This window comes from Cetorhinus maximus, chromosome 3 (assembly GCF_964194155.1).
Source record: "Cetorhinus maximus chromosome 3, sCetMax3.hap1.1, whole genome shotgun sequence".
Lineage (NCBI taxonomy): Eukaryota > Metazoa > Chordata > Chondrichthyes > Lamniformes > Cetorhinidae > Cetorhinus > Cetorhinus maximus.
In genome coordinates this window covers 63,810,820-63,823,275 of record NC_135881.1, presented here as the reverse complement: position 1 = coordinate 63,823,275, position 12,456 = coordinate 63,810,820, and the positions used below count along the sequence as shown (strand labels likewise).

The 12,456-nt window shown below is 46.2% G+C and overlaps 3 protein-coding genes across 7 annotated transcripts in view; 2 read left to right on the top strand and 1 right to left on the bottom strand.

Moving 5' to 3' along the window:
* Positions 1–12,456, bottom strand: part of cdk14 (cyclin dependent kinase 14) — a 726,725-nt gene that overhangs the window by 158,805 nt on the left and 555,464 nt on the right. The window lies entirely within an intron of this gene.
* LOC144672207 (uncharacterized) lies at positions 6,289–9,362 on the top strand. The gene is made up of 4 exons (XM_078534028.1): positions 6,289–6,324; positions 6,500–8,785; positions 9,248–9,302; positions 9,358–9,362. The coding sequence occupies exons 2-4, from the start codon at positions 6,965–6,967 to the stop codon at positions 9,360–9,362; spliced, it is 1,881 nt and encodes a 626-aa protein (XP_078390154.1). The 5' UTR covers positions 6,289–6,324; positions 6,500–6,964.
* LOC144678681 (uncharacterized) lies at positions 10,101–12,085 on the top strand. Its single transcript, XM_078538465.1, has 2 exons — positions 10,101–10,970; positions 11,036–12,085. Exons 1-2 carry the CDS (start codon positions 10,443–10,445, stop codon positions 11,699–11,701), a joined length of 1,194 nt encoding a protein of 397 aa, XP_078394591.1. The 5' UTR covers positions 10,101–10,442; the 3' UTR covers positions 11,702–12,085.

Genomic DNA, 12,456 nt, shown 5'->3' with positions numbered 1-12,456 from the left:
TGATTGGCAGGATGTGACAAGTGGAATCCCACAGGAGTCTGTGCTGGGACCTCAACTTTTTATAATTTACATCAATGACTTAGGTGAGGGGAATGAAGGCATGGTAGCTAAATTTGCAGACGACACAAAGATACGTAGGAAAGTATATTGTGAAGACATAAGGAGTTTGCAGATGGATACAGATAAGTTGAGTGAGTGGGAAAAAATCTGGCTGATGGAGTACAATGTGGGAAAATGTGAAGTTGATCACTTTGGCAGAAAGAATAATAAAGTGGTGTTACTTAAACAGAGACAACTGCAGAATTCCAAGGCACAGAGGGATCTAGGTGTTCTCACGCATGGGTTATAAAAAGTTAGCATGCAGGTACAGCAAGTAATCAAGGCGGCTAATGGAATGCTATCCTTTATTATGAGAGGAATTGAACATAAAAGCAAGGATGTTATGCTTCAGTAAAACAGGGCATTGGTGACACCGCATCTCGAATACTGTGTGCAGTTTTGGTCTCCTTATTTAAGGAAGGATGTAAATGCATTGGAGGCAGTTCAGAGCAGGTTTACTAGATTGATACCTGTAATGAGCAGATTGTCTTATGAGGATAGGTTGTACAGGCTGGGCTAGTTTCCATTGGAGTTTAGATTAGCGAGGGGTGACTTGATTGAAGTACATGAGATCCTTAATGGTCTTGATAAAGTGGACATGGAAAGGATGTTTCCTCTTGTGGGAGATTCCAGAACTAGGGAGCACTATTTTGAAATTAGGGGTCACCCTTATAGGACAGAGATGAGGAGAATTTTTTTTCTCTCAGCAGGTTTGGACTTGGAAACTCTGCCTCAGTAGGTGGTGGAGGTGGGGTCACTGAATATTTTTAAGGCAGAGGTAGATTGATTCCCTTGGTTAACAAGAATCTAAGGTTATCGGGGATAGATGAGAACATGGAACTCGAAACAGATCAGCCATGACCTTATTGAATGGCGGAACAGGCTCGAGGGGCCAAATGGTCTACCTCTGTTCCTATTTTGTATGTTCGTTTGAGGCCTACCTGCAATTCTTCAGCTTCCCTCAAGATCCCTGCAAACCTTCTCATCAGCAGAGGTTTGGGGACAGCACACAAGGACAACTTTTGGACATCCGTGTGTTGGGACAGCACACAAGAGAAAATAAGGTGGAAGCCAGTAATGACACCCTTTCATGTGATTCACATCACCCATCTAGGCTAGCAACCTCTTGCCTTTCTGCTGCTTCACCCCCACAAGGCTGAATTGCCAGCTGGGATTTTCGGCTCCATAGCAATCTTTTCTTACAGCACTATTATTGTCAGTTTGCCTCCAAAAAGGTTGCCCATGTCACTCACTCTCACAAACACCTGGTGTTAGCCATGCCAGGTGTCATTTCGGTGATGCACAAGGAGCATCCACCATACGTAAGCAGAGTAAACAGATCATGAGGTCAATCAGCACATAACACCAGCACTGCCATTTTGGATCTCAATGTTCCAGCTCTGTCTTAACCTCATACAGCTACCCTATTGCATTTCCTTAGTACCTGTCTTCCATGTGCCTTTGTATGGCCTAGTGCTTCTACGCATTGCTACACAGTGGTTGTGGCATGGCTGGTAAAAGGCTGCTGACTGCAGACGGTCCTGCACGACAACTTCGGGCAGCTGTAGTCCTAGATGGCCTGATTTTGGACTGCACCACCTTGCAATGGATGCCAGCAGTCTGAGCTGGCTAGCTGAAGGCAGCAGTAAAGGCAATGGTGAAGGGACAGCAGGTTTGCGCTCCATAGAGCCACTGCCATTCCTTCCACTTGCCCCCCACCTTCCCCTCCCCACCTCCAGCAATCATGGCAATGTGTTGGAGGACAGATTGCCTTTGTGACAGCCACTTTGAGTGCTGATATCTGCAGTCAAGATGGCAGCAGCACATATTGCAGTGCAGTAAGCCAGCCTGGCATGACTTCAGTCTGAGATTCCATTGCAGCAGCAAGATTGGATGGCTTCTGTTTGTGCTGCAATGTAAGCTGAGACATCAACCATTACACGCAGCATCTTGGTTGGGTCCACAAGTGTGCTGATTAAGGTGGCCATCACTTCCACATCAGAAAGGATGGGTTCCAAGCTCTGTGCAAAGCTGTGTCACGTTTGTGCTCAACTTCTCCATACTCCTTCACATTGTTAGGCAGTCCTTCTGACCGACCTGCCAATACACCAAGCATTTCATTGTGCTTATCCCATCACTCTTTTTCTGTAGAAAATGCTCATCTGATGTTTCTGCAACAGGACACATGTACAGCTTCACTCTCCAGCAAGCTAGCACTTTAGCTATCCTTGTCCCTGCCCTGGCTGCAGACAACTAAATGCAGATCCTGCCTATAAGCTATCCTCTAAAGTATGCACAGTGTCAGCATTCAAGCTGGTGGTTGCGGGTGAGACCCCCGGTGGAGGTGTCTCTTCATCAGTCTCTTCCTGTTCTTCTATTTTTGACTGGCCAGGTTGTACCACTTGGTTGTCTGAAAGGAAAAAGGTACAAGGGTAGGGCTTTGGTGAGTGGAGGGAGATGTGAAAGCAAGAGGTGCATGCTTAAATTATCTGCAGCTTTTAAATTAGAAGGGGTTGAGTGGTGAGGGGGAAGTGGGATATGAAAAAGTATTAGGTATGAAGATGTTGTCATCTTCAATAGTTTCAGCATCACGGTTGGCCAGTACCTCAACAAGGCTGCTCCAACGATGGCAACCACCTTCTCCTCCATCAGGATAAGGACATAAAAACATGTAATTGAGTGTATTGCAATGTGTTTAGATCATGTAGCTTTTTGTTGAATAGCTGGGTGTCTGTGTACATGCTGTGTGATGCGGGTGTGAGTGTTAAGCGTGTGAGGGTGAGGTGAAGCTATTTTAGTTAGCTATGAGTCAAGATTGATTGGGATTGTTGAGTCACGAATTAGTGTGTTGAGTAGTGCATGAGGTCAGCAGTGCAGCTGCTGCAATGTGGCATTTGAAGATGCATTCACTGACACCAACTTGAGATGCCACTGAACGTCTTGCAAACACTGCATTCAGGTGTTTGGAGCTGGACTCCTGGTATTGACCACAACCACAATCTGGTTCCACTGCCTTCGCAAAGTTTACCTGGAGAGCCTTCTGGCTCTCTGTGGATAGCTGGCATCCTTCCTGCTCTCTAACTTCGGTACCAAGGCTCCCAGTGCAGCATTAGAAAATCTTGGAGTCCATTCTCTGCCATGTTGTGCCATTGTTGTGTCTTTTCCAGATCAGTATCAGTTGCATAATGACTTCCAGCACACACTCCAGCCAGAGTGCAACTTCCTTTGGAAGCCCAAGCTGGTATTAAATAATACAGGCTGGTTTAATTCATGCTAGCCTCTCAATATTTTACATCTCCTGCTCTGAGACACGCAGCATGACATTTGCATTCTGCCTACGTCGGAAACAATAAGAACTTAAGAAACAAGGAGCAGGGGTAGACCACACGTCCCATCCAGTCTGCTCCAACCTTCAATATGATCATGGTTGATCTTGGGCTTCATCTCTATTTTCCCATTTTCAATGGGTACATCGTGATTCCCACACGCATTTTTCAACCTTATCCTATTGCGTGGCTGCCAATTCTGGTTTGATGCATTCCTGGAGATTTATTCTTGTGTCATTTCATCACATGGCATTCAATCATGTGACACTGTTCGTGATACTTAAATCACACCATTTGATCATGTGAAATTAGCCCATAGTTCACAGATGTTATTGCATTTACCTTAGTTGAATGCCTCTCTCTCACTCCCAGCAAGCCCTGAATGAAATATTTCACTTTTTGTTTTATAGTGAGATGAATGATAAACCAAAGAAATAACAGAAAAAGGACAGGTTTGAGGATAAGTAATGTTTAAATAAAAACCACCCTGATGTTGCTTCAAACTCGACTGCAAGTAAATACCATTGTTTCAATAAAAGCAACTTCACTATTACTTCAAACTAAAGTTTTCATGCTATTTTACATAAACGGTTAAATTATAAAAATAATAAGCAAAACCAAGCCTATATCAATTCACTGATCCCACACCCTGCTGGTGAGGCTCAGGCCTCAGCACCATAGTTGACTGACTCCCGTAATAAAACATATTATACAACAATGCACATCACAGGTCCACCTTGGTTGTTGTGCGTTGCAAACAAACTGTTGTCTAAGCACTGCTGCCTGCTCCCAAAATATACCGCTTGATTGTTGTTGTAAGGATGGCTGTAATGGGCCAACAGCAATTGCCCACAAACACCAGGAATTTAGACTCCGGCACGAGCAGGTTTGAAGGTGTGGGGGGCACAAAAAATCCAGCAGCTGGCCTACCCAACCGTCCTTCCCCAACCATAGTTTTAACAATGGCAGGGGTGGCATCAGGTGGCCCACCAAGCAGTGGGCCAATTGAAGCCTTCAAGTGGGCACATCCTGCTACCGCCCCCAATTGGCCTTTTACTCTCTCTCACTCTGTATCTCCCAGTTTGCCTTCCCCTCTCTCTCTCTCCCCCAGTTTGCCGCTTTCTTTCACGCTCCCTCTCACTCTGTCTCTCCCAGTTTGTATCTCTCTCTCTCTCTCTCTCTCACAGTTTGCCTCTCCCACTCTCACTCCCCCCCAGTTTGCTTCTCTCACTCAGTCTCTCTCCGTTTGTGTCTCTCTCGCTCTCATTCTCTCTCTCCCCCAGTGTGTCTCTCTCTCACTGTCTCCCTCTCAGTTTGTGTCTCTCTTGCTCTCTCTCTCTATCCCAGTTTGTGTCTCTCGCTCTCACCCAGTTTGTGTCTCTCTCTCTGTCTCTTTCCCAGATTGTGTCTCTCTCCCAGTTAGCCGCTCTTTTGCTCTGTCTCTCCCAGTTTGTGTCTCTCTCATCCAGCTTGCCTCTCCCTTTCTCACTGCCCCCCCAGTTTGCTTCTCTCTCTCTCTCTCCCCGTTTGTGTCTGCCTTGCTTGCTCTCTCTCTCGCTCTCCCTTTCCAAGTTTCTGTGTGTCTCTCTCCCTCCCAGTTTGTCTCTACCTCTCTCTCTATCCCAGTTTGTGGCAGTCTCTCTCTCTCCAAGATTGCTTCTGTCTCTGTTTCCCTCTCTCCCAGTTTGTGCGTGTGTCTCTCTCTCTCTCCCAGTTTGTGTCTCTCTCGCGCTCTCTCTCTCCCAGTTTGTGTCTCTCGCTCTCACCCAGTTTGTGTCTCTCTCTCTGCCTCTTTCCCAGATTGTGTCTCTCTCCCAGTTAGCCGCTCTTTTGCTCTGTCTCTCCCAGTTTGTATCTCTCTCAAACCCCTAGGTTTGCGTCTCTCTCTCTCTCTCTCTATCTCTCTCCCCCGGTTTGCATCTCTCTCTCTCCCCTCCCCCGGTTTGTGTCTCTCTCTCTCTCCCAGGTTGCATCTCTCCCTCCCCCTCTCCCAATTTGCGTCTGCGTCTCCCCCTCTCCCAGTTTGCATCTGTGTTCCCCCTCTCCCTCCCCCAGTTTGCGTCTCCCCCTCTCCCTCTCCCAGTTTGCATCTGCGTCTCCCCCTCTCCCTCCCCGAGTTTGCGTCTCTCTCAGTTTGCATCTCTCTCTGTCTTTACCAATTTGTGTGTTTCTCTCTCTCTCTTTCCCCATTTGTCTCTCTCTCTCCACCCCCCCCCGCAGTTTGTCTCTATCTCTCTCAGTTTGTGTCTGTCTGTCTGTCTCTCCCTCCCAGTCTTTCTGGCTCTCACTCTCTCCCCCCGTTGGCATCTGTGTGTCTGTCTCTCTCCCAGTTTGTCCCCCCATCTCCCCCAGTATGGGTGTGCCCCCACTCTCCCCCAGTATGGGTGTGCCCCCACTCTCCCCCAGTATGGGTGTGCCCCCACTCTCCCCCAGTATGGGTGTGCCCCCACTCTCCCCCAGTATGGGTGTGCCCCCACTCTCCCCCAGTATGGGTGTGCCCCCACTCTCCCCCAGTATGGGTGTGCCCCCACTCTCCCCCAGTATGGGTGTGCCCCCACTCTCCCCCAGTATGGGTGTGCCCCCACTCTCCCCCAGTATGGGTGTGCCCCCACTCTCCCCCAGTATGGGTGTGCCCCCACTCTCCCCCAGTATGGGTGTGCCCCCACTCTCCCCCAGTATGGGTGTGCCCCCACTCTCCCCCAGTATGGGTGTGCACCCCTCTCTCCCAGTATGGGTGTGCCCCCACTCTCCCCCAGTATGGGTGTGCACCCCTCTCTCCCAGTTTGGGTGTGCCCACCTCTCTCCCAGTTTGGGTGTGCCCCCTTCTCTCCCTCTCTCTTCTGGTTTGTGTCCCTCCCTCTCTCAGTTTGTGTTTCTCTCTCTCCCTCTTCCAGTTTGTGTTTCTCGCTCTCCCTCTTTCAGTTTGTTTCTCTCTCTCTCTCTCTCTCTCTCTCTTCCAGTTTGCGTTTCTCTCCCTCTCTCCCAGTTTGGGTGCACCCCGCTCTCTCCCAGTTTGGGTGTGCCTCTCTCTCCCTCTCTCTTCCAGTTTGTGTCTCTCTCTCCCTCTCTTCCAGCTTGTGTTTCTCTCTCTTTTCCAGTTTATGTTCCTCTCTCTGGCTCTTCCAGTTTGTGTTTCTCTCCCTCTCTCTCTCTTCCAGTTTGTGTTTCTCTCCCTCTCTCTCTCTTCCAGTTTGTGTGTGTCTCTCTCTTCCAGTTTGTGTGTCTCTCCATCCCTCTCTTCCAGTTTGTGAATCTCTGTCTCTTCCATCCTGTGTTTCTCTCTCTCTCTTCCAGTGTGCGTTTCTCTCTCTCTCTTTTCCAGGGTGTGTTTCTCTCTTCCAGTGTGTGTTTCTCTCTCCCTTCCAGTGTGTGTTTCTCTCTCTCTTGCAGTTTGTATCTCTCTTTGTCTTCGAGTTTGTGTCTCTCTGTCACTACCAGTCTGCGCCTCTCTCTGCCTCTTCCAGTTTGTGTTTCTCTCTCTCTCCCAGTTAGTGTTTCTCTCTCTCTATTCCAGTTTATGTTTCTCTCTCTTCCAGGTTATGTTTCTCTCCCTTCCAGCTTGTGTTTCTCTCTTCCAGTTTGACTCTCTCAGTCTCTTCCAGTTTGTGTTTCTCTCTCTCTCTCACTTCCAGTTTGTGTTTCTCTCCCTCTCTCTCTTCCAGTTTGTGTTTCTCTCCCTCTCTCTCTTCCAGTTTGTGATTCTCTCTCTCTCTCTCTCTTCCAGTTTGTGCCTCCCTCTCTGTTTGTGTTTCTCTCTCTCCCTCTTCCAGTTTGTGTTTCTTTGTCTCTTCCAGTTTGTGTTACTCTCTCTCTCTCTTCCAGGTTATGTTTCTCTCCTTTCCAGTTTGTGTCTCTCTCTTCCAGTTTGTCTCTCTCTCTTCCAGTTTGTGTTTCTCTCTCTCTCTCTCTCTTCCAGTTTGTGTTTCTCTCCCTCTCTCTCTTCCAGTTTGTGTTTCTCTCCCTCTCTCTCTCTTCCAGTTTGTGTTTCTCTCCCTCTCTCTCTCTTCCAGTTTGTGATTCTCTGTCTCTCTCTTCCAGTTTGTGCCTCCCTCTCTCTCTGTTTGTGTTTCTCTCTCTCCCTCTTCCAGTTTGTGTTTCTTTGTCTCTTCCAGTTTGTGTTTCTTTGTCTCTTCCAGTTTGTGTGTCTCTGTCTCTTCCAGTTTGTGTTACTTTCTCTCTCTTCCAGTTTGTGTTACTCTCTCTTCCAGGTTATGTTTCTCTCTCTCTCTTCCAGTTTGTGTTTCTCTCTCTCTCTCTTCCAGTTTGTGTTTCTCTCTCTCTCTCTTCCAGTTTGTGTTTCTCTCTCTCTCTCTTCCAGTTTGTGTTTCTCTCTCTCTCTCTTCCAGTTTGTGTTTCTCCCTCTCTCTCTTCCAGGTTATGTTTCTCTCCTTTCCAGTTTGTGTTTCTCTCTTCCAGTTTGTGTCTCTCTCTTCCAGTTTGTGTCTCTCTCTTCCAGTTTGTGTGTCTCTCTCTCTCTCTCTTCCTGTTTGTGTTTCTCTCCCTCTCTCTCTCTTCCAGTTTGTGTTTCTCTCTCTCTCTCTTCCAGTTTGTGTTTCTCTCTCTCTCTCTTCCAGTTAGTGTTTCTCTCTCTCTCTCTTGCAGTTTGTGTTTCTCTCTCTCTCTCTCTTCCAGTTTGTTTTTCTTTCTCTCTCTTCCAGTTTGTGTTACTCTGTCTCTTCCAGTTTGTGTTACTCTCTCTCTCTTCCAGTTTGTGTTACTCTCTCTCTCTCTCTTCCAGTTTGTGTTACTCTCTCTCTCTCTCTCTTCCAGTTTGTGTTACTCTCTCTCTCTCTTCCAGTTTGTGTTACTCTCTCTCTCTCTTCCAGTTTGTGTTTCGCTCTCTCTCTTCCAGTTTGTGTTTCGCTCTCTCTCTTCCAGTTTGTGTTTCTCCCTCTCTCTCTTCCAGGTTATGTTTCTCTCCTTTCCAGTTTGTGTTTCTCTCTTCCAGTTTGTGTCTCTCTCTTCCAGTTTGTGTCTCTCTCTTCCAGTTTGTGTTTCTCTCCCTCTCTCTCTCTTCCAGTTTGTGTTTCTCTCCCTCTCTCTCTCTTCCAGTTTGTGTTTCTCTCTCTCTCTCTTCCCGTTTGTGTCTCTCTCTTCCAGTTTGTGTCTCTCTCTTCCAGTTTGTGTTTCTCTGTCTTCCAGTTTGTGTTTCTCTCTCTTCCAGTTTGTGCCTCCCTCTCTCTCTGTTTGTGTTTCTCTCTCTCCCTCTTCCAGTTTGTGTTTCTTTGTCTCTTCCAGTTTGTGTTACTCTCTCTCTCTCTTCCAGTTTGTGTTTCTCTCTCTCTTCCAGTTTGTGTTCCTCTCTCTCTATTCCAGTTTATGTTTCTCTCTCTTCCAGGTTATGTTTCTCTCTCTTCCAGGTTATGTTTCTCTCCTTTCCAGTTTGTGTCTCTCTCTTCCAGTTTGTGTCTCTCTCTTCCAGTTTGTGTCTCTCTCTTCCAGTTTGTGTCTCTCTCTTCCAGTTTGTGTTTCTCTCTCTCTCTTCCAGTTTGTGTTTCTCTCCCTCTCTCTCTCTTCCAGTTTGTGATTCTCTCTCTCTCTCTTCCAGTTTGTGCCTCCCTCTCTCTGTTTGTGTTTCTCTCTCTCCCTCTTCCAGTTTGTGTTTCTTTGTCTCTTCCAGTTTGTGTTTCGCTCTCTCTCTCTTCCAGTTTGTGTTTCTCTCTCTCTCTCTTCCAGTTTGTGTTTCTCTCTCTCTCTCTTCCAGTTTGTGTTTCTCTCTCTCTCTTCCAGTTTGTGTTTCTCTCTCTCTCTTCCAGTTTGTGTCTCTCTCTTCCAGTTTGTGTCTCTCAGTCTCTTCCAGTTTGTGTTTCTCTCTCTTCCAGTTTGTGTTTCTCTCTCTTCCAGTTTGTGTTTCTCTCCCTCTCTCTCTTCCAGTTTGTGTTTCTCTCCCTCTCTCTTCCAATTTGTGTTTCTCTCCCTCTCTCTCTTCCAGTTTGAGATTCTCTCTCTCTCTCTCTTCCAGTTTGTGCCTCCCTCTCTCTCTGTTTGTGTTTCTCTCTCTCCCTCTTCCAGTTTGTGTTTCTTTGTCTCTTCCAGTTTGTGTCTCTCTGTCTCTTCCAGTTTGTGTTACTCTCTCTCTCTCTTCCAGTTTGTGTTACTCTCTCTTCGAGTTTGTGTCTCTCTGTCTCTTCCAGTTTGTGTTTCTATCTCTCTCTTCCAGTTTGTGTTTCTCTCTCTCTCTCTTCCAGTTTGTGTTTCTCTCTCTCTCTCTTCCAGTTTGTGTTTCTCTCTCTCTCTCTTCCAGTTTGTGTTTCTCTCTCTCTCTCTTCCAGTTTGTGTTTCTCTCTCTCTCTCTTCCAGTTTGTGTTTCTCTCTCTCTCTCTTCCAGTTTGTGTTTCTCTCTCTCTCTCTTCCAGTTTGTGTTTCTCCCTCTCTCTCTTCCAGGTTATGTTTCTCTCCTTTCCAGTTTGTGTTTCTCTCTTCCAGTTTGTGTCTCTCTCTTCCAGTTTGTGTCTCTCTCTTCCAGTTTGTGTCTCTCTCTTCCAGTTTGTGTTTCTCTCTCTCTCTCTCTTCCAGTTTGTGTTTCTCTCCCTCTCTCTCTCTTCCAGTTTGTGTTTCTCTCTCCCTCTCTTCCAGCTTGTGTTTCTCTCTCTTTTCCAGTTTATGTTCCTCTCTCTGGCTCTTCCAGTTTGTGTTTCTCTCCCTCTCTCTCTCTTCCAGTTTGTGTTTCTCTCCCTCTCTCTCTCTTCCAGTTTGTGTGTGTCTCTCTCTTCCAGTTTGTGTGTCTCTCCATCCCTCTCTTCCAGTTTGTGAATCTCTGTCTCTTCCATCCTGTGTTTCCCTCTCTCTCTTCCAGTGTGCGTTTCTCTCTCTCTCTTTTCCAGGGTGTGTTTCTCTCTTCCAGTGTGCGTTTCTCTCTCTCTTGCAGTTTGTATCTCTCTTTGTCTTCGAGTTTGTGTCTCTCTGTCACTACCAGTCTGCGCCTCTCTCTGCCTCTTCCAGTTTGTGTTTCTCTCTCTCTCCCAGTTAGTGTTTCTCTCTCTCTATTCCAGTTTATGTTTCTCTCTCTTCCAGGTTATGTTTCTCTCCCTTCCAGCTTGTGTTTCTCTCTTCCAGTTTGTGTTTCTCTCTCTCTCTCACTTCCAGTTTGTGTTTCTCTCCCTCTCTCTCTTCCAATTTGTGTTTCTCTCCCTCTCTCTCTTCCAGTTTGAGATTCTCTCTCTCTCCCTCTTCCAGTTTGTGTTTCTTTGTCTCTTCCAGTTTGTGTCTCTCTGTCTCTTCCAGTTTGTGTTACTCTCTCTCTCTCTTCCAGTTTGTGTTACTCTCTCTCTCTCTTCCAGTTTGTGTTACTCTCTCTTCGAGTTTGTGTCTCTCTGTCTCTTCCAGTTTGTGTTTCTATCTCTCTCTTCCAGTTTGTGTTTCTCTCTCTCTCTCTTCCAGTTTGTGTTTCTCTCTCTCTCTCTTCCAGTTTGTGTTTCTCTCTCTCTCCCTCTTCCAGTTTGTGTTTCTTTGTCTCTTCCAGTTTGTGTCTCTCTGTCTCTTCCAGTTTGTGTTACTCTCTCTCTCTCTTCCAGTTTGTGTTACTCTCTCTCTCTCTTCCAGTTTGTGTTACTCTCTCTTCGAGTTTGTGTCTCTCTGTCTCTTCCAGTTTGTGTTTCTATCTCTTCCAGTTTGTGTTTCTCTCTCTCTCTCTTCCAGTTTGTGTTTCTCTCTCTCTCTCTTCCAGTTTGTGTTTCTCTCTCTCTCTCTTCCAGTTTGTGTTTCTCTCTCTCTCTCTTCCAGTTTGTGTTTCTCTCTCTCTCTCTTCCAGTTTGTGTTTCTCTCTCTCTCTCTTCCAGTTTGTGTTTCTCTCTCTCTCTCTTCCAGTTTGTGTTTCTCTCTCTCTCTCTTCCAGTTTGTGTTTCTCTCTCTCTCTCTTCCAGTTTGTGTTTCTCTCTCTCTCTCTTCCAGTTTGTGTTTCTCTCTCTCTCTTCCAGTTAGTGTTTCTCTCTCATTCTCTTCCAGTTGGTGTTTCTCTCTCTCTTCCAGTTTGTGTTTCTCTCTCTCTTCCAGTTTGTGTTTCTCTCTCTCTTCCAGTTTGTGTTTCTCGCTCTCTTCCAGTTGGTGTTTCTCTCTCTCTTCCAGTTTGTGTTTCTCTCTCTCTTCCAGTTTGTTTCTCTCTCTCTTCCAGTTTGTGTTTCTCTCTCTCTCTTCCAGTTTCTGTTTCTCTCTCTCTCTTCCAGTTTGTGTTTTTGTGTTTCTCTCTCTCTTCCAGTTTGTGTTTCTTTCTCTCTCCCTCTTCCAGTTTGTGTGTCTCTCTCTCTCTTCCTCTCCAATGTCCATTAATTATGCATTAATTTATTCTAAAATTAAAATATGGCAGAGGTTCGATGGGTGGGAAGGCCATTTTCAAACATCCTTGTGAATGTCTCAAAAATAGATTTTAGTCGATATGATAGCCAACCTGAAACTGCACGGAAGGTAACGTACCTCACTTCAGGCACAACAAGTAACAGCAATGTTTTCACTCTCGTTTTCATATTACCATAAATTAGTCTTAGAACTAGTCTTTGCCTAATAGCTTATATCTGTTTCTATGGCTAGTTATTCCTGGAACAGGTCACCAGCCTGTCACCAGAGGCTATAGCTTGAGGAGTACCTCTCTGCATCAAGCATGCTGACCAGGACACTCTCCCACTCTCACCACCTGCCATAGGTGTATTGGAAGGATTTGTCGATTGATAATCAATCTGTTTGGCCAGGTTATGAAAGCACCTTCCGTGGCCATCGAGTCCTGGGGTGGATCTCAAATATGGAACTTCTGGCTCAGAGACAGTGTGCCACAAGACCTCCTCTGATATTACCATTACTTAATGTCAAAATGGGCAATACTTTCCTCTTCCCAGCAAAAATCAGTGAACATTTAATTTATTATGTGCTCTCTTATCATTGATGGAACACTGCTATCTCCAGAGTGCCACTGAGGGCTGTCTGGTAAAATCTGTCTGCAGGAGCTGTCACTCATTTTATAGAGTGAACCTTAGGAGCTGACAACTGAAGCTTCCAGAAGGTTCTCACAAAATAACTGCAATGATGATTGATGATTTAGATA